Below are 23,297 nucleotides of genomic sequence, written 5' to 3'. Positions count from 1 at the left end.
AAATGCAAATATCTCCATTTATCTCGTTCCATAACCAATTTTTTTTTAAGTTGATTGTTCTCAAGGTAACTCACAACGTTAAATAAAAATAAACAAGTTATTTGTTGATTCACGACGGCAACCAACGTTGATAGCAATCGTTGATGTTTATCAACGATAATGTAATCAGTTTCCCCCGTACCGCGTAAATAAAACATAAAACTAAAACTGCATCGATGAAACAAACAATAACGAGACGCCTGAGTAAGACTTCCCTTGATATCGAGAACGTATGAAACGTCGATCGCTGATTCATAATTTCGCTTCAACGCTCGAACAAGATGTCTTATCCGTGTTTGCGTCGAACGATTACATAACAAAATGAAACGAATCGTCGATTTGAAAAAATTTTACTTTCATTTCCAATCTTTACAACGGCAGATCAATTTCCTGGTCCGTGCAAACGTCGACTAGATCAACGAGAGAAACTTCGAGGAAATGGGTTAAACGGAATGCAACCAGGAAAAGGCATACACGACTTTCGAGCAAAACTGTATTCAAGTGAACAATTTGAACAGACCGGTTAGATTTACGTAAAGGCAGCGGTTATGCGTCGACAAACGTAACTAGTAAAAAGATCAAATAAAACTGGAAGTTGAAGTCTCAGAGCTGAAAGACAGAGAGAGACCTTACTCGATCATAAAAAAAAAAAAAAAACAATGATTAATAGATATATTAATGCATACTATTTCTATTTATGCAGATTGCTTAAACGTGTATCTTAAGATGATTACTACTTCACAAAACAATTGTTTAAACGTAATTTTAATTTAAATAGACGCAATTGGATGTTACTAGGCCGAGTTTTTGTTTATTTCGGGAATAGAAATTTATCTGTTATTCGTTTAGATACGATGATTATTTATATAAAAAAATAAAAGATACTTCACGTTCTTCAAAGGGTTCGCGTGAAATTCGAATACATGTATGTAGATGAAGGTGAACATCATATTCGAAGCAGAAAATAAAGTTTTCATCGAATAAATATATCTATTCGTTATTCATCGAATAAAAAGCGTATGTTTATTCATCAAATAAACACATCTAACCGTTATTCAACAAATAAAACGGGTAGCTTTAATCCTCAAATAGATACATGTAATCGTTATTCATTGAATAAAAAGAGCACGAACGAATAATTAATAAAATTTCACTGGAATACGGAACCGTCTAATTAGAAAGTTACCATTATCAAGCCCACAGAAACCATTGCGGTGGAGGATATGTAACAAGATGTAATCAGCAATTTTATGTAGGCCATTCCGGATTAATTTGGCCGGTGGCCATGTCGTCGTTGCTTGAGAAAAATGTCGAAACACTTTCGGGCGACGCTGAGACGCGACGTTCGCGACCCAATTGTTCTTCCGTCTCGTGGCTTACGTTCGTTCGCGGATACGTCATTCGATTCGCATCGATATCGATAATAAGGTCGTAAATAAAATTTTCATTCAACGATGGGAATCTGTCCCGCGCCATTCAGATATGCAACCACCGTGCGGATATAAACGTCCGTTACGAGGACAGTTTGCAACAATGATCGACGATTACCGCATCAATTTTAATATTTCCATAAATCGGTCAGGTCGTGGTCAAGTTATGTTATGCTTGCTATTTTCATCGCGATAAGGTCCGTACACTTTTATTTAGGGATGTATTAATATCTTAGAGCAAGTATAATGCGTACGTATTAATTGGTTAGTATTCAAGTACAATTAGAAATGAGAATTATAATTTTATTTGGATTGAAACACTCTGGTGCTCGGAATTCGTGACAAAATTAGTACATTTTTTCTAGAACTTCAAAGTGTTCGTAACTTCAAAGTGGTGCCGCTCGCGTATCTGAGAATAACAACTCAGGTGGTCATCCGAAGGTCAACACATTATGCATACTATAATAATGAAAAAACACCTATCCCACTTAAAAAAAGCTGTTTTCGTGGTTTTTTTTAGGATGGAAAAAATAATTAATTCTATCGAACTTTTTATCCTATTTTCATACATATCTGAGTAGTCTGTACAAATTTTTTCAACAAGAAATATTCAAATTGAATCGACTGCGAAGCACATTTGTAGAGCACCACGCAATTAAAATCTCCTATTGGCGGGAAAGATGCAGGTCGTAATTTTGGTTTGACACAAAACAACCAAAAGAAATTTTTATTTTCATACATTTTTCTTCTATGTGAATTAAGAAAATTCATACAAAAAAAAATGTTTAACAACTTTTTTATCAAGTTAAAGTGATTTTTTTCACCCAAAGAACTCGTCCTTTGTTTCAAACTTGCAGTAATTTCACATATCACCATTTTTGCGGGTTTTTCTTAGTTCACGTAGAAGAAAAATGTGTGAAAATGAAAATTTCTTTTGGTCTTTTTGTATCAAACGAAAATCACGACCTGCATCTTTCCCGCCGATAGGTTTTAATTGTGAGGTGTCCTACAAATGTGCGTCACAGTCGACTCAATTTGAATATTTCTTGTTGAAAATATTTGTACACACTACTCAGATATGTATGAAAATAGGATAAAAATTTCGATAGAATTAATTATTTTTTTCCATCCTAAAAAAAATCACGAAAACAGCTTTTTGCTGATACCCCCTTAATTAGTATTCAAGTACAATTAGAAATGAAAATTATAATTTTGTGACAAACTTAGTAAATTTTTTCTAGAACGCTGTAGAGAGTCTTGTATTTGGTACGCCCGGGTTCGTAACTTTAAAGTGGTGCCGCTCGTGCATCTGAGAATAACAACTTAGGTGATCATCCGAAGGTCAACACATTATACATATTATAATAATGAAAAAAAAAAAAATATACATGACGAATTTAGTAACCTCCTCCTTTCGAAGTCGGTTAAAAAAACCCTATCCCACTTAATGGAACACCAATAGCCTTGAAATTTTCGACACTTTAAGTCGTGTAAATTTTGTTTCTAAAAAAGGAATTGAGAACTAAATGCCTTCGTTTCCTAAATTTTAGTTTAATAAAATTGTACAAATATGTACAATATTTGAATTTGATCGTAGTATGTCTCCTTTCAAACAAAAAATTTTCCTCTTGTATCATTAAAAGCAAAATATTTTAGGTACAAAATTTAAATAACTCATCCTGATAGACATAAAAATAGTCGAAATTTCTTAAAAAAATTCCATTTTTGTTACCAAATGAAGCTTTCATTGGCAGATTTCTTAGAGTTATAGATACACTATTATAGGATACACGTGTTTCATCACGCTATCTGGTTAAAAGACGGTCAAGAAACATGTTGGATAAGTTGAAGAAAAAACCTGTCCATTTTACCTGAAACTGCACACGCTGGCTAATCTATTAGAAGTGCATGGAAATTACCCGCCATTGCTCTACCGGAAACTGCATGCGCTGGCTAATTAGAGATACATGTATCGAATTCAGTCGCATACGCGTTACGTGAAACTGTACGCGCTGACACTAATCCGTTAAAGATACATCGAAGTCAGTTACAGTTATTATACTCAGCAAACTTATGATCCTATTTAATAATTTTTGTATATCGAATATACAAAATATAATAATCGAATATTTAATTTCCTCTTTTTCTTCTTCAAAAATTTTCATTTCGTTTCAACAGGGTTTGGACAGTAATTTCTGTTTGTGTAATTATGAAACGTAGTTTACAAGTAGAGATGGGCAACATTCTTATCCAAATACAAATTTCGAATGACAAATGGAAGATAAATAATTTTTCACTCGTTATTTGCTCAATAAAAATTGCAATCTAGAATATAAAATTAAATGAATCAGTTTCATTGTTTAATTTTCATTGAACGAATAAAGGCTTGTCTAAATAATTCTTTAATTGAATAAACGTTAGAAATAAATCAATATAGAGTCGTTCTCGTCATCTATCACTCCAAACAAAATTTCTCCATCAGTAACTATGACGAGCTTCAGGGTAAATGTTATCAACATTTTCTTGTTGAAACAACTTCCACTGCGGAGAACTGTATGCAGATCTCATCTTTTGAGTAAACTTCGAGTTACCTTAACCAATCAACCCTCAGATGCAGTTTCTGTCATCTTAATCGTGTTTACACAACGACGGACAAGTTTGGTAACCTTCAAGGTTTAGTTAGGTGACTTAACACTCGTGACTGAAACACACTCTGATATACTCTTTGTCGTGTTTCAATATTTATTTACGGTTGAAATAAATAAAAAATACTTAAATAATTCGTTATTCCAAGTAACTATTATTTCAAACGAACAGATGTTTTTATTTTCAAATAACTGTAATTGATAAATTACTTCAGATAGACATTTCTTATTTTCATTTAAATTAAAACTCGCCCAGGTCTGAAACTGATGTAGTGTGTACAGCTGTAAAATTCTAATCAATGTATTTAAAAAAGAAACTTAAAAGATGTCAATACATTTATTAACTTCCCGATTTATAGGGAAGTTATTGTATCTGTCCCTAAAATGAAAAATCGATTTTTTAGCAGATCTCCGTGTTTCAAGGTCATTGGAGTCATTTTAGCCTATGTTTAACAAATTGTTCGCGCGCGTATGTATGTACGAATGTAAACAAATTTTTCGTTAACGTTTTTTAAAAAACTAATAGCGAGATAAAGATGATCGATGATGCAATCGATGTGTATCAATCTAACTTAGAGCTGATTAGATTTTGTTCTAATTCGGTCCAGTACTTTTTTAGTTTTTTTAAGAAAACTTAACTCAATAATGCAAACTAGATCGGAGAATATAAATTTATGAGTGAATAACTAAACAGAAATAATATATATACACATATATTACTATTATTACATTTGTATACATATGTATAACACATGTATATATACACACAGGGTGCTCCAAAAGTACGTAAACAGTCAAATATTTCCAAAATGGAAGATTTGTGAGAAAAATGGTTTAGAGAAATGTTTTAGGGTTTTAAAAATTCTATTGAACGATCGTGTCCGTTTGACCTTCAAAGGACCTGCCAAAGTCGCGTCAAGGTCAACATGATTTTTCTAACGGAACACCTCATTTTTTATCATGCACTGTGAAAGCTGGCTATGAGACCTTTTCGAAACACTAGGTTCAAACATTTTTTTTTTTATTCGCGATAGATGGCGCTGTAATCGGAAATCGGGAAGTTCCTTGTGTGGCCCGTAAAGGGTCGCACACAAAATAAACATGAATAGCTATATGAATTAAGCGAGCAACAATAACCATCTAGTTTCTACTTGAATTTGAATAACAAAAATCGGATTGTTTGCTGTTTCATCATCACCGCTTTCAAATGAAAAAATATTCACTTGACATCATTGTAAAGAACAGTTTCGTAATCATTTAAAATAATTATTATCTAAAATAATGTTATTTCATAGCTGCACAAGTCAATAAAAGGGCTCTTAATTTATTCGTGAGAGGTCCCCTCAAAAAAGTTTAGAAGTCATTGGACTAAACTGTGAAAGTGTATCGTCCAAAATAAATTACACCACGGCAACCTTGAATCATGAGTGAATCCCACGCTCAAGGACATCACCATCTTCGGCTTGTACGTTTCTCACGAGATGGCTATGTTTATTCCCATCCACCAAGTGATATCTTCATCCATAACACGCGATTGTCGTATCGGTTAGCATATATTTCACACGTTGTAACCCAATACCTATCACGCAAGATTAAATGATAAACTGGTATCGCTTGGATTCGTGAACCGTCTACTAAAAGATTGTTCAACACGTTAACGCTGGGAATTGGCCGTGCCAGATGTCAAGTGGTCGGTCTCTTACACAGAAAATGACAATTAAATACATAGTTCGCAATGCCGTTTAACCTTTTTTATTCATTCGGTCGAAGTCTGCGTGTCAATGAATATTTCCATTAGCATGCGTCGCTTACACCTCCTAATACAGCCACGAAAAGACATGCTTATTTCTCGTTGAACGTATCTATTCTATCATACATTATTTAACGCGTGTATTATACATAGCTTCGAGTAATTTATCGTGCTTAAATGCAGATTCGTTCAATTTATGTGAGACCTTATTATTAATTAATGTCTGGTTGAGTTGTTTTTAGTAGATGGTCTAGGAGAAGTTTTCTATTTTTTAAAAAGACCTCCTTCTCGTTCCTCAACAAATGTACGAATCAATGTATCAATGTATCAATGTATCAATTCAATGTATGAAATTTTTATCTGAATTAATTCACAATTAAGTTGTCTGTATTGATTTTGATTGACCGAATCTTTTATTCAATGTGTGCAACTCATTACTTAAATGGAAGCCTTTGGTTAAATTAGATGCTTAGAATACTATTGTAAGAATAAATAATATTTGTTGTAAATTACACCTCCTTGTGCTAGTATTCAGGTGTAGTGGGTACTTTTTCATGAAATTAATTCACCTGTTGCCGGTTAATTTTACTAAATAATGTCATTTAGAATAGAATCACGTCTACAGATGATAAAAAAAGTTAAATGTGTCATGTAATCCTCGAGGAAAGTCTTTAATCGTTTTTACATTGATAAGAATAAAAAATCTTGGACTTTATGTCTTCGAGTGATTGCTTACAGCCATCTCATTAAAGTTTACACGGCCGTATGCAAATGTACTACGTTTTCGAAAATGGTCTAGCATAATTCAATCTAAAAAGATAATAAGTTATTAATAGACTCTGTTCTACTCTCTTTCGTGATGACACCTTGCCATTGATAATATGCATACCAAAATCTGAGATGTAATGAGAGATGCACTATATAAAACTCTTCGATGTAGTATATTTTCAAAACAATTTTTATAAGTACAAATTCTGATAAAAAGTTCTTTTAAAATATTGTTTCTTACTAATTACCCTCTAGAAACAGTGTAATTTTTATTTGAAACACATTACAATATCTTTTGAAAGTTAAGAGTTAAATAAAAAAAGAAATGGTTGAATAAAATGAGTGGTTTTAATGGTAACAGTTCCTTTTTCCTTTCCAGAGTTCCTTTTTATAGTAAAAATGTTACAGCTACAAAAAACGACATACCTCTTAGGTTCGGTCAGTAAACGTTTATGTAAAGGTTCGATCAATTTTCAGCTGAAATATTATTAAAATTCAACTTAGATATGTAAATTGAACATTCTTGTTTTACATTGTTAGGACTCTGATACCGTAATTCCTGCTAAATAATATAAATAATAATATTAATATTCCTTGATGTGAACTGGTACATTAAAATGTAAATAACAATCGCTTGTTGATTTAGGGTTTCTAGAGTCCAACCTCAGCGCTGCGCGTATGATAATCTGCCATTGGTTACATGCAGCGTTACGTAAATGGAAAATTACGGAACAGTTTACGCATATAAATACAAATGAATATGTTATCCTTTATTATGATAAATTTATTACAATACCTGTCCCTAACGAGCATTAATGTTGCTTCTATAACTCTCGATTTTATGACCAATATCTTATTAATACTACTATTGGTTGTAACATCAGTTGAAAAAATGTGCCGGAACTAACTCGATTTATTGCATAAAATTAATCATGCATTTTTCCTAGAAAATATTTTATTGTCTCTAATTATATAATTCCTGGATAGAAGCATGGGTAGTTTCAAAGATTGAACAACTGAGAAAATTACAAACATTGAAAACTTGTTAGAACCAATTAATGATAATCGCTACCTTATCGATGGATATTTAATTCGATAATAAACAATGGAAATACGAGACGGGAGACATCATTTTGCAACTCTTTCAACGACAATCGAAACTATTTGTAAACCACATAATTCTCGCTACTCTACAGGTTGTCGACGTTATTAAAGGGGCAAACATTTGGCACCGATGCAACGAAATCTTGGAATCGGTTGCCTTTGAAGTGCCGTATAATGAACATCCTAAGACAGGTCTAATAAGCCCCTCTCGTAAATCTACATTTAGCCAGCATGATTCGCGGGGAAAATTCTCTGTTTATCTGATAGTACGACCAGAACATTTTTTTATTCAGCAAGTATTATCGAACCGTAACATATTACATAAAAATAATTGGTAAAACAATGACAACGAATCGTATAATGAAGAATAAACTTGTATAAAGAAATTGTTCAAGAAAAAGATTTTATTTTCTATACCGTATTCCATATCCTACCAATAATTTTTGTTTTCCAGTTATTTTGTGTTATTGGTCGACAATGGCTAGCACTAATTGTAAGTAACCGAAATCCAGTTAAATAAAAAATATTTTGTTCTTACTATCAAAGAATTTATTAATTTTCCAATAATCTTGTCTGTGAAGGATTAAAAACACGAAATTAATTCATGAATTTTATTAAAGTTGTCAACTGGAAATATTCAAAATGGAGTAGATGAATTAATAATGATGAAATAAAATTGATAGAAATGAATAAATACGATGAGAATCGTATCTAAAATTTAAAGATTATTGTAATTGCGATGATTGTTAAGTTCTTCTCTAGAATCGATATTCATTTCTGGAAACTATAGGAAAATGATTGTTCATAATGAGCTGCAACACAGGCGTGATTATACGATTCGTTTGACCATGTTATGCAATTTAAAAGGAATATGCCATGCACCAAGAAACAATATGTAGAATTACTGCGATAATAGGGTACAAAAAGTACTGGTGTAATTACTACGAAATTCTAATTATTCAAAACAACACTTCACCGAATAACTATAGCCGAAAGAGAAGGCGGAGGCGACGGATGGACACCAAGGTGTACAATGATTTCATTTTATCTTTTTTTCTAGAATTTCAACATTAACAAAGACCAAAATTTATATTTTTCTTGAATTAAATAATAAATGTATTTGATATGCTGATTACTTGAATCCAATATTATGTTCTAAAATTATTTCTTACGTTTTGTTGCATTATCCAGAATTCTTAATATTTATTGTAAGAATAAAATAATTTTTTGATGTACATTCTTCTTTAAAAATTATTTGAAATATATGGTGAAACAGTAAGAACAGTGTTACTGAATCTATATTTGAAATTTTGTGTAAACATGTTTAAGTGCTCAGTATTAAAAGACAACTGTTTAGCATTTCTCAATCGCGATTAAGTTTTCATTGAATCAGCATAAAAAACAGCCATTCAATTGTGAATGTTTGGATTGTTTTTTTAAAATAAATTCATGCCTGTATAGCGATAACAATGAAAAAGTACGTAACGGTTGTAATATTGTCAATTAATCGTTCCAAACAAAAGATATTGAAAGGTTGATTCATTTCGTAATTTTTCCCTGACGTATTAAACAAAGGAAGCGGATATTATAACGAGTGAAAAGGTAATTACAAACACTAAGGTCAATAAGTTGTGAAATATCAAATAAAGATATTCCGTTGATCGTGTTTGTTTTTATATTCATTTTAAGTTTGTTGTTTCAATCGAGTCTGATTTTCGTTCATAAAGTACACGAAATATTGTTAATCTCGAATATCTCGATGAGACATAAAACTGTTGTCAAATACATTTCTTTAATATCTCTTATGGTTTTAGAGATATTAGCGAAGATATGAATAACCAGAATAATTCCGAAGGGGTGTTTCCACCCTTAAAACGACTTTTAGACCAAAATGGAAAAGGGCATTGTGATTAGGTCCCTACGAACTTTATTTCTACAAAAATTCAAATTTCTCAGTGTGCATCAATTGCCGAACTTTCCTTGGCACCAACTTTGCAAAATGATAATTCGGAAATGAGGAAGAGAATGCTTTCGAACAATGCGTAATAGGAAATAAGAAGTACTCGGTGAAAATTTATCGTCAAATATTTCACAAATAGAGAGGAGAAATAGAGAGGAGAAATAGCGATCGAAATGACCGAAACAGGAAACGGATGCGCATAAATTTCACAGATATTCTGCTACCGGTGAATAATGATTTTTCTGTTTGCTTCAAACGTGGACGTTACGATGGAAAAAATGCGCTAATAAAAAGAACTCAATCGGAAAAAGAGCTCCATTCGAGCAAATGCTGATTCAATTTTGATTTACGTTGCCATCAAATAATTAATATATATATTATATATATATCCATAAATATTTAACGATCACGAATGACATTGAATATTATTACAAGGAAAAATATGCCAATAAACTAATATTAATTGAAGTCACGCGGAAAAATAATAAAAAATGGGCAGTTAGAATCTAAAGTCAGTCAATGTGCAATAATCATCATATACGAACATGACACATGGCTTTTTTAAACTTCTGTCTAGTATTATTATACAACTTCGTTCTAAGTATTCGACTATTGGCATTCAATGTAAAAGGAAAATATTATGCATAAAAGACACTTGTTGTACTGTACAAATACAAATGTACTGTAGACACTTATATAAATCTATTCGGGCAAAGATATGTTGGCACCTGGCCTGCATATGCAAGGTATCTAATAGAAAGTATTTCACATTCTAATAAACTTTGCCCTTCGTATTTACATTTTAAGGTAGATAGCAATGCAATCGTGTGGCCAAAATGTAAATGCCGGTATAAAATTCGCGTAAACCGAAGAAAAAACAAAATCCGTATAACTCAAACAGTTATTTAAATGAATTGATTTATTTCAACGTAAAATAAAATACGAGTGCCTAACGAAAAAATATCAGCTAATTCTTTCTATTTGTTTTTTTTTTCTTTTTGAAGTAAAGTCTTAGAAATTTCCGATTTGAAAATTCATGACGATATGTACTTTTCGACGAATATTTGTGTTTGATAATTTTAATTATTGGCAATTCGTTATGTTGAAACACGTACAAAAGAATATCTAATTCAAGGTTACGTGTGCTAGCTTGTAACGTAATTGTTTGTCGTTTTTTAATGAGGAAAAATCAAACGAAAATGTACACGATAATAACGAATTGAAATAAACTTTTATATCTATTAGAAATTATGTGTAGAAATTAACTCTGTGGGTTTATATTCATTCATCTATAACGTAAATATTGAATCATCATTTTGTTATTATTTTTTGAATGTCCAATCTTCTAGGTTCTCCTGGTCTTCATTACAATAAATCTATACATGTACATTACATAACTTAAGTTCTAACCTGATGACCATTACAACGTATATGTATATGAACATTGGTATTGTATTGACCATCAAGTTGAGATTTATGTTGTGTATAGATACATACATTGTAACAGAGATCATATTGGTACATTAATACGCAAAAATGACGACTAAATATATCTGTTTAAACTAAAGTTATAAATAATCGCATACAGAGGCATAGAATTAATTTTTACGCATAATATTAATATTTTTTTAAATTTCTTAGAAAAATTTCTTTATAACATTTTCATAAACATGGAACTGAAATTAAAAAAAAAATATATACTTTTGTATTCGTTACTTAATTTGAGAATCAAAATATATGAAATGATAAAGTTGTCAGTAGGAAAAGTAATGTATACCATATTCGTTAAGGACTAAATCAGCAGAATCATATCGGACTTAGTGGAATATTTAGTACTTATTTTGTACTAATTTGTATCGCCAACAATAATTTTGTATCTCGTGCCGTTTTCGAAAAAATCGTGGCGCTGCTAGCTTAATATTAAGCCAGCTGGACCACACGTCAAAATTAATAAAAATTAGTGCTGAATTTGTACTAATTTGTACCACCAAAAGAAATTTTGTATCTCGTACCGTTTACGAAAAAATCGTGGCGCTGCTAGCTTAATATTAATATTACGATTTTCTGAAAAACGGTAACAGGTATAAAATTTCTTTTGGTGGTACAAATTAGTACAAATTCAGTACTAAATGTATCCGCTTTGATTTTTCCATTTATATTAATTTTTAACGTTTTCAGCCACTAGCTTAATATTAAGCTAGCAGCGTCACGATTTTTTCGAATACAAATTTTTTCGGTACGAGGTACAAAATTTCTTTTAGTGGTACAAATTAATACAAATTCAGTACTACATGTATTCGTTTTGATTTTTTCATTTATATTATTTTTTAACATTTTCAGCCACTAGCTTAATATTAAGCTAGCAGCGTCACGATTTTTTCGAATACGGTACGAGGTACAAAATTATTGTTGATGGTACAAATTAGTACAAAATAAGTAGTAAATATTCCACTAAGTCCGATATGATTCTGCTGATTTGGTCCTGGCAGCTTAAAAGAGGTTTTGTTATCTATTATTCGAATAAAATTCGTCCTATCTACGTTAAGCCGGGAATACACGTAACGGTGTTACCGGAGAGGTTTGACCAGCCTTAGGAACGATATTACATTCACCTCCGGCGTCGCGTGTTACTATTCCATAACACCGAGAGCATCGATTATTTAACACTGTCATCAAATTTATCTGCGCTCGGTATCTGGTCAACAAAACGACGGCGATTGTCGAGCACTTTGATAAATTATTATGCGAGTCTCGTAGTAACACGAAAAACTTCAACTTACCATTGATCAACGATTCAAGGTTCTCGTGAGTGGGACTCATGAAGCTTTTCGGAACGGGCACGCCAGCAATTAGACATTTGATGGCTAATCGCCACCTGCTAGCCTCACGTAGATTATCCTCGTACTTGTCGAAGCTGCGAAACCGTAGAGTGATCGTCATTCTTTCCCGTCTCTTCACGCCTTTCATGCGGACCTTTTTCAATGTGTAAGCGTAAATATAAAGATAGGCCGAGGTGTCGGACTCGTCATAGCACGGAAAAGCATCAACGGATTCGACGAGTTTGACCTGCGATCTCGAGGAGCCTGGCCCACAGACACAGCTTCCCGCGTTTTTACGTTTCGAACGCATACATCTGCATCCAATTATGTCGTTTAGAACGATCGTTTCGACCTTCGTCGCACCATTATTGTCTTTCTCCAGACTGAGACCCTTCTCCGTTAGTCTCACCTTGTAGTAGGTGTTTTTCTTGGACGTGACATAAAAGGTTTCCTCAAGAAGAGTGCTAGAATGCACTTGACCACCGTCCTCCATGACACGCTGATGACCGTCTTTCATTCAATAAGAAACGTGAATCACACCGATATTTGAACCATGGCCAGGCCATTATCGTAATATTTAAGGCACACGATGCACCGACATCTCTTTTCGATGACAGGCTCCTTTGTCTCGATTTTCCGGGATGTTGTTTCGAATGATTCCATTTAAAAAAGAGAGCCGACGCTGATTATCCAATAGATCAATTTCTACTTGCACGTTCGTTTGTTTTGTTGAGCATTTTTTTTGTAATCTACTTGGTCGATTCGGTTTGTCCCATTGTAAATTTATCGAAGCACGTGCATTTCTCGGGCAACGCACTTATAACGTCTGGTTGAAGTGTTTTCCGACTGAACGACGACTGTATTCTCCTCGTGTTACACTGTTTACGATATTTCTGAACCGAACATCCGTAATCAAGAGAACGTACTGTTTCAAATTGCAAGTGAAAAAGATTATCTCACTATTATCTCAACTACTCTCGTACTTACGCGCATTCGTGCATTGAACTGCTTCGAAGCACTGAAATCCACAGCATATACTGTCTGGATAAAACCTGAAGGACCAATTACTATGCGCCAATATTTGCCAATTTCGTCGCTAGAGGGCTATGAGCCACAGAAAAACTACACAAGCTCGTTTCAATCGCTGCGTTGGTGAAACCCCCAACGCCATCTTGCGAAAATCAAATGTACTTCAAAAGAAGCTCTTTATCACCAATCCATAGAGCTCTATCCTAACTGGAGTGTGAACTGCGAGAGAGAAGTCGGTCCGAGAGAGATGCAAGATGAGCGGTTCCAGTGGTACTATCCTATAGCAAATTTATGTGTGGAGGGAGAACAGACTCCTCTTTGTTTGAATTTCGCGGCACTCTAGGAATTATAATTATGTACAGATTTGAACTTTATTTCCTTTTTATTTATATATAAAACGATAGAAACATTAATAATAATGACATAATAATGAAATAGTATACATAATTTACATACCATAATTTAGATCATACAAATATATACAATTTCATATAGAGCTAAATTTTATTATTTGTCACAATTCAATTTATATTGTATTTATACAATTTTATGCGGAAAAGAATCTGAAAGTAACTCACTCGACAATGCTCAGCGATGCTCGGGTAGGTTATGTTACGGCGTACGTTTATTCCCCCTCTACAAGTAAATTTGCTATAGGATAATACCGGAACCACCCATTTTGCATTTCTCTCGGACCTCCGTCGCCTCTACTTCTTCCTACAGCAGTTTACACTCCAGTTAGGATAGAGCTCAATGCACCAACCCCACGCGAATCAAAAGTTTTATGTAGATCATTTTTTGTATAATAAAATTATATGCATCATTATGTAGTTATTAATTATGATCGACGTTGTGTATATTGACTTGTTCATTCATTTCTTTTGCTGAAACTTTTGAGCTTTTTAACATAATGATTGTTTCTTCCTGTTATTATTTAAAGTAAATTTCACAAGAAATACACAATGTTACTGGTAGCCGGTAGTTCGGAGTATTTCTGACGGGCTCACAGGTGTCAACGTGTGTAACGTCTTGCGGCTCGACTTCGACTGTTAGAAATTCGGAGCGAGAAGTTACAGCCGCTCTCGAACCGAGGCACAAAAAACGTTACAAAGGACGGGGCAGGTCGCGGGTGTGTAAACACTGCCGAACGTCGCAAACGACGTTAGCCTTAGATATGAAATTGAACAATGATGATTATAAAATTAATGAACTATTGAAAATTTATGTTATACATACTAACATTGTATAGTTTACGTATGTTATGAATGTAATTTTGTTGTAATAAAAGAATTACACATATATATTAAATTAATTGTTACTTGAAAACTTGAAAGTTACAATATATGTACTATTTATCATGTCATTTAGTATAGTAATCTAAATGATTGTTTCTATAGTTTGATAACGTCAAACAATGATATGTTGTACTTACATTTAATTAAAATCAAGTATTACGAGCGAAAGTAATATATAAATCATTTACAAGTATGTAACAAATATGCTGTTAAACAACATATTAAAATTTTCAATTCTGCTATAAGATAAATGTTTTATTATGTAATTGACAAAATTTGAATAACTTTTATTCCGTAATGTAATACAAAGCAATTTTCAAAACAATATCTTTAAATATAAAAATATTTATAAAGTTCTTTTCTTTCTTAAGTTGACAATCCTGATTCAGGAAAACAAAAGGCGAAACAATAAAATTATTCTTATAAATATCGATTTCTTTTTAGTTATATACATATTGATATTTGTAATAAATATTGTAAATTATCGTATTCAGCAGTTCATTAACTATTTTTCTAGTGAATTTTCTTTTAGCAACAATTTTAAAAGTTAGATCTATGGCTATGTTGCAGAGACCATAATCATCTAATCAGGAGGTCTTTATTGTTATTGTTATTATTATTATTATTTTTGTGTAACACTCTATGATTTTCAATCTGAATTTGGCGGGGTTAGCTGAAAAATGGCGGAACCCGACCTAACCTTTCGTGAGTCTAATGAACAGCGCCATCTTAAACATCCGTTTCACGACTCCCTATTGGCTTCGCGTACGGGGTCGTCCGTTTCTTTTCCGGTTTATCGAAATGGTAAGGCGGTGCGGTGGATTTGTTGTATTTATAAAATCAATAAACGTTTGATTCATCTGTGCCAATCGCGATGAGTGCAAATTTGAATAAGGTTTCAAAGGCATCAAAGAAACTTAACGATAATTATTTCGTTTCTAGGGTATCGATATTAACCACAAACACGATAGGAAGGTTCGGCGTACAGAACCTAAATCGCAAGATGTCTACTTGCGACTTCTCGTCAAAGTAAGTACTTCCACGTGTATTATCAAATTTTGATTTTAAATTATGCATCATTCTTTTAATTCGATATTAATTTTGTCATACTGTCTGACAAGAAGTTCTTCGGATGTTTGTTACCATTGTTTTTGTAGTTGACTTGTAATACTCTAATTGAAACATCACTGTTATTGTCAGGTACACGTGAGATACAAATATAAATTCATTTTGCGAACCGCACTCTGTGTCAGTACTCGCATGTATTGATCCAATTTGAACGTTCGCTAAAGAAAATATAGTCAATTTACTATTCAGTCTTGTAGCACTAGGCTAAAAGATGTTGTTCCAGTTGACACATTATAACAAAATAATTGATAGAAGTTCGCATTTGTTATTAATGCAAATTCTTATTAACATTTCTCATAAGAAAATAACCTACAAAAATATGTATTATTATTTTTGTTCTAGCTTTACCGCTTCTTGGCTAGACGTACGAATGCTAAGTTCAATAAGATCATCCTCAAGAGACTTTTTATGAGCAAGATACATCGTCCTCCAATATCTCTGGCACGCGTTGTCAGATTTATGAAGAAACCTGGAAGAGAAAATTGTATTGCAGTAATTGTTGGCACAGTAACAGATGACGCTAGGATTTTTGAAATCCCTAAACTTACGGTAAATGAAATGCATGTTTGTAATACATTGTTTAAAAAAATAAGTTTTGTAACATTTAATTTGATTGATTTTTTGTGTCATTTTTGCATTTAAACTGATAAATAGTCATTTAAATAATGTACTTGTTACACATTCGTTATTATTTTAATGAATAATTATAACTGTTCAAAGATATGCAATACATTTATTTTGGTCTATATATTTTGTATTACAGGTTTGTGCTTTACGTGTTACTGAAAAAGCTAGAGCTCGTATCTTGAAAGCTGGAGGTGAGCTGATGACTTTTGATCAGTTAGCATTACGTGCACCAACTGGAAAGAAAACAGTCTTGATGCAAGGTCCTCGTAATGCACGTGAAGCTGTGAAACACTTTGGACCTGCACCTGGTGTACCACATTCTCACACAAAACCATTTGTACGCTCTAAAGGTCGAAAGTTTGAAAGAGCAAGAGGCCGTAGGCGTAGCTGTGGTTATAAGAAATAAATTTTGTTTATTTGCCATCATTTATTATACCATACCCGTAAGTTAACTTGCAAAATCTCAGCATTTTGCCTATCTCTACATTCTTTTATATAGAAAGTTGAGGCGACTGGAAAATAAATGTTGGCTTCTTAACAACATTTCTACATGTTATTAATCCCTTTATTTTTAAGTAGCTGGTATTTATATTTAATGTAAAATTAAACACTGAAGCAATTATTTTAAAGTAATTTAATATTGTAGGTAAGAAATTGAGATTCTAGTGCATATTTATACTTCATGTTGCATTTTTGCTTTCATCAAGTTCTTCTACTATTTCTTCAGGCTTTTCTTCGTCATCTGATTGCGTTTCTTCTATAGCAGAAACATCCGGGAAATATAATTTTGATTCTTCTGTACCCTTTTCCGGATTTTCACTCACATGATAAGGCCCAATACCAGCAAATCCTAAAAATGCTTCACATCCTACTTTTTTTACAACGCATACAAATGTTTCATACCTGTCAGTATAAGTTAATGTTATATATTTTACAGCATTCGTTATATAGTATATAATAGTAATTTAAAATTTACCCAGTTCTCTCTCTTGTGTTTAATTCAAACTCGTTTATACTCTTGGCTATAATTTTTGCTTCTGGTGGTTTATCAGATTCAAAGATACCAAAATTAATGACTTCGTCTTCAAATTCTTCTAAAACAACTTTTAGATCATTTTTTTTCGTGTAATCATATTTAAATACTACTATAGGTAATTTTGCAGTTTTATCTTCGTACTATAAAATGAAAAATAAAATATAATGAGATACTTGTGCATACAATTAAGTTTATCGCGCTCACCGGATATGTCTTGTTAGTGTATGTGGTGAAAATTGTACGAAAAGCGATTGCCTTGTTTCTACAATTTGGTGGTGACCACACAACAGGAAAAACTTGGCCATCGTTTTCGGTCGCGTAAGCAGGCCGGTGACGTTTAGCAAAACTAAAAACAAATCGATTAAGTACGCATAAAAGGTAAAGTTATTTTTAAAATTATATACGTGTTTATATATATCGTAAACACCAATATGGTATTCATTGCAAAATTTCAAATTTGATTACAAATTGCATACGTTTTGTATGTACGTACCATTCTTCGTTAAGAGACTTTTCCGGGTCAGGAAGTTCTGTTTCTCCGAATAAGAGACTTAACAAGTGCTGATGAATGTCAACGTCTGACTTTTCTTCATTTACTTTCAACCTCATGAACATGCATTTACCGTCCATAAGTAATTGTTTAAAATTCGCTGACAATGCATAATCGGACTATAATGATAAAGTTCATATTAAACATTTTCAATTTTCCAATTGTGTTTGTTGTTAAATAATAATCTTTGAATATATTAGCAGTTAATATGAATAATAATATTTTCTTAATACGTTACTTCTTTAAACATAGTATTGAGAATATCCTCGTCAAGTCGCTTCCGCAATTCTTGTTCAACAACATAATTCCCAGGTAAAATCTCTTCAACTAACTCCACGTACGGAGGACTTGACCTTTTATCTCTTCTATGACCTTCTTCGTCTTTAAAAATCCACGGGTAAAGTAGAAGACAAGTTTCTTTGTTTAATGAAGTGGTTAGATGTAACATCTCCGCTTCATATCGTGCTATCGCCTCAGCTTCTGCGTTAAATTAATATCGAGCAGATAAGCATTGCATATGAAGTATATTCTTTTTATTCTCATTAAATCTAATGAGTGAATACGTATCAATATGTTTCAATAAAGCGTGTAGAATGCAGCATTGCGAAATCACATACGCTATAAGACATTTTGATTTTATCTATACAGGTCTATTGTGGAGGAAACAAAAGAAGAAAATTGCATTATGAAGTAACAAAGTGCTTATCAATCATATCTTAGAATCGTACTATATGACAGATAGGTGAACAAACATTGACTTGCGTTTACAGTACTATAATTGCTTCTATACTACATTGTATATAAAACCTTTTCGAGCTTTTTTTGCCGCTTCTTTAGCTATTCTAGTTTCTTCGATGATTTTTAATTGTGTTATTTCCTCTGGACTTCTTTCAGATACGTCTAGAGAAAACCTACATGTGTGCGATGAAAATAATAATTATTTAAATGTTTTTTTAAATCGCAATCGATTCGTCAAAGGTTAATTTCAAGATTAGCAATTTCATAATAAATTTTACTTTCCATATTGCTAAAAGTTAAGTTATCTTTTCCCATTTCTTATATAATTAATATAATATAAATTATATATTTTACATACTCGTGTTCTTCGCCATTCTGTACTCGTTGCAATTCCGTTGTTAACATTTTCAGCAATTGTGGACATTGTGCGCCAAACATAAGATTCACCATTCGACCATCCTGAATAAAAATAATATTTTATTATATTATGTATCATTTTCAGTAATTAACAATTTAGGCATTCTGTGATTTCGCCTGGTATTTTTTATTTAATTTACTCACGTGAATGAACATCCATATTGGTTCACTCTTCCCTTGGAAACGTTCTAAATCCGTGATGTAATCGCACTTCGCCTAAATACACGGTAACGATTATAAACGTTTCTATATTTCATAAGTGTATTTATAATATAATAGAGAAATTAGAGATTACCGTAGCGTAACTTAACGCGTCTCCTCCGATTTCCATTTTGATTTTTTTTAGGATGCTCACCATTCCTGTACAGGGTCCGCTCCATTCTGAATAGACATCTACCACTAGAAAGGATTTGTCGAAATTTGTTAAAACACAATACTATTACTAAAAACTGCGTTTCATTATTAAATTTTTCATTCAGTTACTTTAATGATTATTAAAATGTTTATACTTCTTTGATTACAGAGTATTACATGTTACTTGTTCTGAGGCTGATCAATAACGTTAAACAATTATAAATGCCTTGTCATCATTACACCAAATGATGTAGTCTTTTATACTAAATTATACAATATAATGTAAATATATAATACACATCTATACTTTCCTATTAATCCCGTTCTAGTGAGCAGCTTTTCCCATTCATCATTATTAGAAATTTCAGTTTGCAATGCCGCGGGTACAGCTTTCTTTGCCATCTTTCGCGAAGATTTTAAACCACCCTGGAAAGAATTATTAACAACATTTTTCTCTGTAAAAGATTAAAATATTTCATGGAAACTCTGCTATAAAAACTAGACAAGAGAATGTTTCCTGTCGTGGACAATTATAACAGCTTATCCACTGATAGTTACATTTTTCTTGAAAAAGTATGTAAAATGTAATATGAATAGCGAAAAACGTTTAACTGTAAACAAGCACAATAGTAATCATTTGTAATATTTGAATAATGACTTCCAAATGTACCCTCTTTCGGCGCATCATTTTTAAAGATAGTCGAATATCTTTTTAATCGAACAATTTTATTTTATTTTCAGTGGCATAGAGTTTGAATCGCGGTCTCTTTGATCTATCTTGCCCGAATAGCAGTGAGAGACTGTAGAATCCGCGTATTTCTAAGCTGGGGGGCCCATGCCTTCCGACTTGCTGTTAGGGGACGTCGGTGACATGGAGGACACGCAAACTTCACCGATTAAGTCGGTCTCGGGCTGCACAAATACACGCACAGGTAATTATAGTGAATTAGAGGATCGAGGATTCCACGATAAGAATATCCTATGCATTGCCCCCGACATGAAATATTAATCTTACGCTGAATTCCGTGTAATTATAGTCCCTTGTACTGGTATTGTGCTTTACAAGGTAGCAAGATTTATTGAGCCGCATGAATAGTAACGCGACGTCCCTCCTAAATTGCATAATTCCGATGAAAAGATATAAATTTAATCGTTTCGGGTATTAAATCGATTATGAGCTAGAGGGCAATTTCGTTTACGTTTTTCGTTTAGACCAGCGTTTCTCAAATAGGGGTACGCCAGAGACGGCGTGACCTTTTGCGAGGCCGGGCTCAAAAATTTTGCGAGGCCTGAATTCACATTCAAATTCTACACTTGAATTTTACAACGAGGAATTATTTATTTACAAATGCTATATATTTTTTATAAGATGAATATTAAACAATAATACTTTGATGATTTTTGTCACTCCTTTCAATTTAATCATCGCTACTAAAGAATGTCTTGCATCTCAGCAAAAATTGCTTCCATTTGTTAATGGATTCAACAGTCTGTAAAAAGTTAATCAAAATCGGTACCTTTTAATTCAGTAATTTTCGTAGACCGCGGGACCTTTTAAAACGCGGGGCCGGGTTCCGGCGAGCGTGCTGAACCTGCCTTGCGCCGGCCCTGGAGTACGCGAACCTCTAGGGGTCCGTAACATTCCAGGAAAAGAACAAACGTATATTGCATATAGCGAAATGCAAGTAAAAAATAGAATTAGAATACCTTAGGAAGTTTTCTGTTGTCAAATAACAAAAGTATCATAAAAGGAATTAGAAACTATAACGCTCACAAATTTGGAATTATTCTATTCACGATTCACTAGGTTTTATCCTATTCCTGTTAAAAGAAATAAAAAAACAGAAAATTTATATTATTTAATTTAATATATTTATTTACAATTTCATGTTTGTAATGGAACAATTGAATCTGGAAAAAGTAATTTATTATTAAATGCTTATAATATAATACTAATGATATAATTTTACTTTTGGGGGTCTGCAGAAAGGTGAAGCTTGAGAATCACTGGTTTAGATGGATTATGACGCGGTTCGTTTAATGTCTTATTTCCGTACAATCGTAAGGCAGATAGAATTATATTGGTTTCTGTTTTTTTCCCCCAAAGACTAAACCGATTTAAACGAAATATCAATAAAATTAAGTTAAAAAATGTACACGTATAAGTATCAACATTTTTTAAGACTTTGCTACTTTGAACACTTTCCAGCATTGAATTTCCCTAAACAATTTATTTCTCACAATTTACTCTATCCAATTCTTACCTCGTTTAAAAAGTAAATCTAAGTTAAAAGTTGAAAGTTAATTCAAGTTATTTAAAATTAACATATGTTTAAAAGTTGATGTATTATTTTGTTTTCAAAAGGTTTGCTATGCAATTACGTATGATTACCTTATGAAATAACTAATTATTATAATAGGACAGCCATGCCTGTTTAGTTTGAACTGCCATGCAACATCATAATTAGAGAACATCACGCAACTTAAACGTACGAAATTAATTTTAAAAGTTTTTCTTTTATATAGAGTTGTAAAAAGTACAATTATAAGTTGATTTAACAAACTGTACACAATGTCAGCATTTTAACACATTCTCAGCTGTAGAGGAAATTTGATGCCTTTTTTAAATTTATACTACGTAATAGAATTATATACTATTTAATCGAATTATATACTAATTAATATAATAATCGTTTGCCGCTCATATAATTTTACGTTACTTTATATTTGTACGGAAGTAGACGACTTCATAATTTCCATTTATTATTGCAATAGCTATCTAACAACAAATTAATTTTAATTAATTTAGCCTTCTCAATATTCCAATAAATTTTCATAAAATTCTTATTCTGTTACACAGATACTCGATTTGAATAATTGTATGCATCCAGATAGCGCTGCTATCACTTGATTCTTTTTTTATACATTCAAGAGAAAACTTTGTAGCGGCGGAAGAATGAACATATTTACATAATATTGATTAGTACTACTACTTTTCTAATTTTTCTTTCAGTAGTTAGTGCCACATGTTTTCATCTTACTCCTATCATTGAACTTTATTCTGTTGTATAATACTTAATCAAAAACGTGATATGTGCCGTGTGCGTTAAATTCTGTATCATTTTAATACTGTATTAGCATATACATTTTACTTTCGAGGTTAGATGATAACCAGTTATAATGATACCAATATTACAAGAGAAATTATAATTTCATTAATTTCTAACAACAGTTTTATTAATGTTGTTTAATTAAAATTAAATAACTTTATGTCATTTATAATTCTTCTAGTATCAATTACTATACCAGACGCTTACCTAACAAATTCTGCTTCAAATGTAGGGACATATGGTTGCGGAAAATGTCTAATATTTAGTTTGCGAGAAATAGTAATTATTTGGAGACCTCTGGTGGTAAATTAGAGAAATGTTATCATCAGTTTTCAAAAGTCAAAAACCTTCGACCATCTTACATTGATCAACTAGTGGCGCTACCTATAACAATCATTGCATAGTATAACGTTATAGTTGGTTATAGTCAGAATTACTTCTTGATTACGATATTCCTTCTGACACGATTCGCGTTTAGTTAAAATTGTATATAATTCT

At 32.4% G+C, this 23,297-nt stretch overlaps 3 protein-coding genes across 7 annotated transcripts in view; 1 reads left to right on the top strand and 2 right to left on the bottom strand.

Moving 5' to 3' along the window:
* Positions 1–13,561, bottom strand: part of LOC128887831 (sphingosine kinase 1-like) — a 34,935-nt gene extending 21,374 nt beyond the window's left edge. For 2 of the 3 annotated variants that reach the window (XM_054144205.1, XM_054144206.1), the window contains exon 1: positions 12,477–13,561. In XM_054144205.1, coding sequence (XP_054000180.1) covers positions 12,477–13,032 — 556 coding nt within the window. In that variant the 5' untranslated portion in view covers positions 13,033–13,561. The remainder of the gene's footprint in view (positions 1–12,476) is intronic. The other variant, XM_054144204.1, reaches the window with a different exon arrangement.
* Positions 13,562–15,552: 1,991 nt separating this feature from the next.
* LOC128887835 (60S ribosomal protein L18) lies at positions 15,553–17,137 on the top strand. Its single transcript, XM_054144212.1, has 4 exons — positions 15,553–15,643; positions 15,782–15,868; positions 16,310–16,516; positions 16,731–17,137. The coding sequence occupies exons 1-4, from the start codon at positions 15,554–15,556 to the stop codon at positions 16,998–17,000; spliced, it is 654 nt and encodes a 217-aa protein (XP_054000187.1). The 5' UTR covers position 15,553; the 3' UTR covers positions 17,001–17,137.
* Positions 17,138–17,274: 137 nt separating this feature from the next.
* Positions 17,275–23,061, bottom strand: LOC128887833 (uncharacterized). Of its 3 annotated transcripts, none has more exons than XM_054144209.1 (11): positions 23,007–23,061; positions 20,004–20,115; positions 19,631–19,737; positions 19,480–19,551; positions 19,277–19,377; positions 18,988–19,091; positions 18,419–18,660; positions 18,124–18,299; positions 17,835–17,976; positions 17,571–17,770; positions 17,275–17,497 (listed from the first exon to the last, which is right to left on the bottom strand). In XM_054144209.1, the coding sequence occupies exons 2-11, from the start codon at positions 20,089–20,091 to the stop codon at positions 17,275–17,277; spliced, it is 1,455 nt and encodes a 484-aa protein (XP_054000184.1). In that variant the 5' UTR covers positions 20,092–20,115; positions 23,007–23,061. The 3 variants fall into 3 exon arrangements, with proteins under 3 accessions (XP_054000184.1, XP_054000183.1, XP_054000182.1); XM_054144208.1 differs by lacking the exon at positions 23,007–23,061 and adding an exon at positions 21,207–21,291; XM_054144207.1 differs by lacking the exon at positions 23,007–23,061 and adding an exon at positions 20,360–20,490.
* Between the last annotated feature and the right edge of the window lie 236 nt (positions 23,062–23,297).

The sequence above is a fragment of the Hylaeus anthracinus genome, unplaced genomic scaffold (assembly GCF_026225885.1).
Source record: "Hylaeus anthracinus isolate JK02 unplaced genomic scaffold, UHH_iyHylAnth1.0_haploid 11989, whole genome shotgun sequence".
NCBI classification, from domain to species: Eukaryota; Metazoa; Arthropoda; class Insecta; order Hymenoptera; family Colletidae; genus Hylaeus; species Hylaeus anthracinus.
This window is presented reverse-complemented; position numbering and strand designations above follow the sequence as displayed.

Bases quoted from the DNA above. Each gene is read 5' to 3' on its own strand.
- LOC128887835 (XM_054144212.1), top strand. From the start codon at position 15,554: ATGAACAGCGCCATCTTAAACATCCGTTTCACGACTCCCTATTGGCTT. The intron at 15,644-15,781 runs GTAAGGCGGTGC...TTTCGTTTCTAG, and splicing joins TTTTCCGGTTTATCGAAATG to GGTATCGATATTAACCACAA. The intron at 15,869-16,309 runs GTAAGTACTTCC...TTTTTGTTCTAG, and splicing joins ACTTGCGACTTCTCGTCAAA to CTTTACCGCTTCTTGGCTAG.
- LOC128887833 (XM_054144207.1), bottom strand. The intron at 17,977-18,123 runs GTACGTACATAC...ATTTGTTTTTAG, and splicing joins AAGTCTCTTAACGAAGAATG to TTTTGCTAAACGTCACCGGC. The intron at 17,771-17,834 runs GTGAGCGCGATA...TTCATTTTATAG, and splicing joins ACACTAACAAGACATATCCG to TACGAAGATAAAACTGCAAA.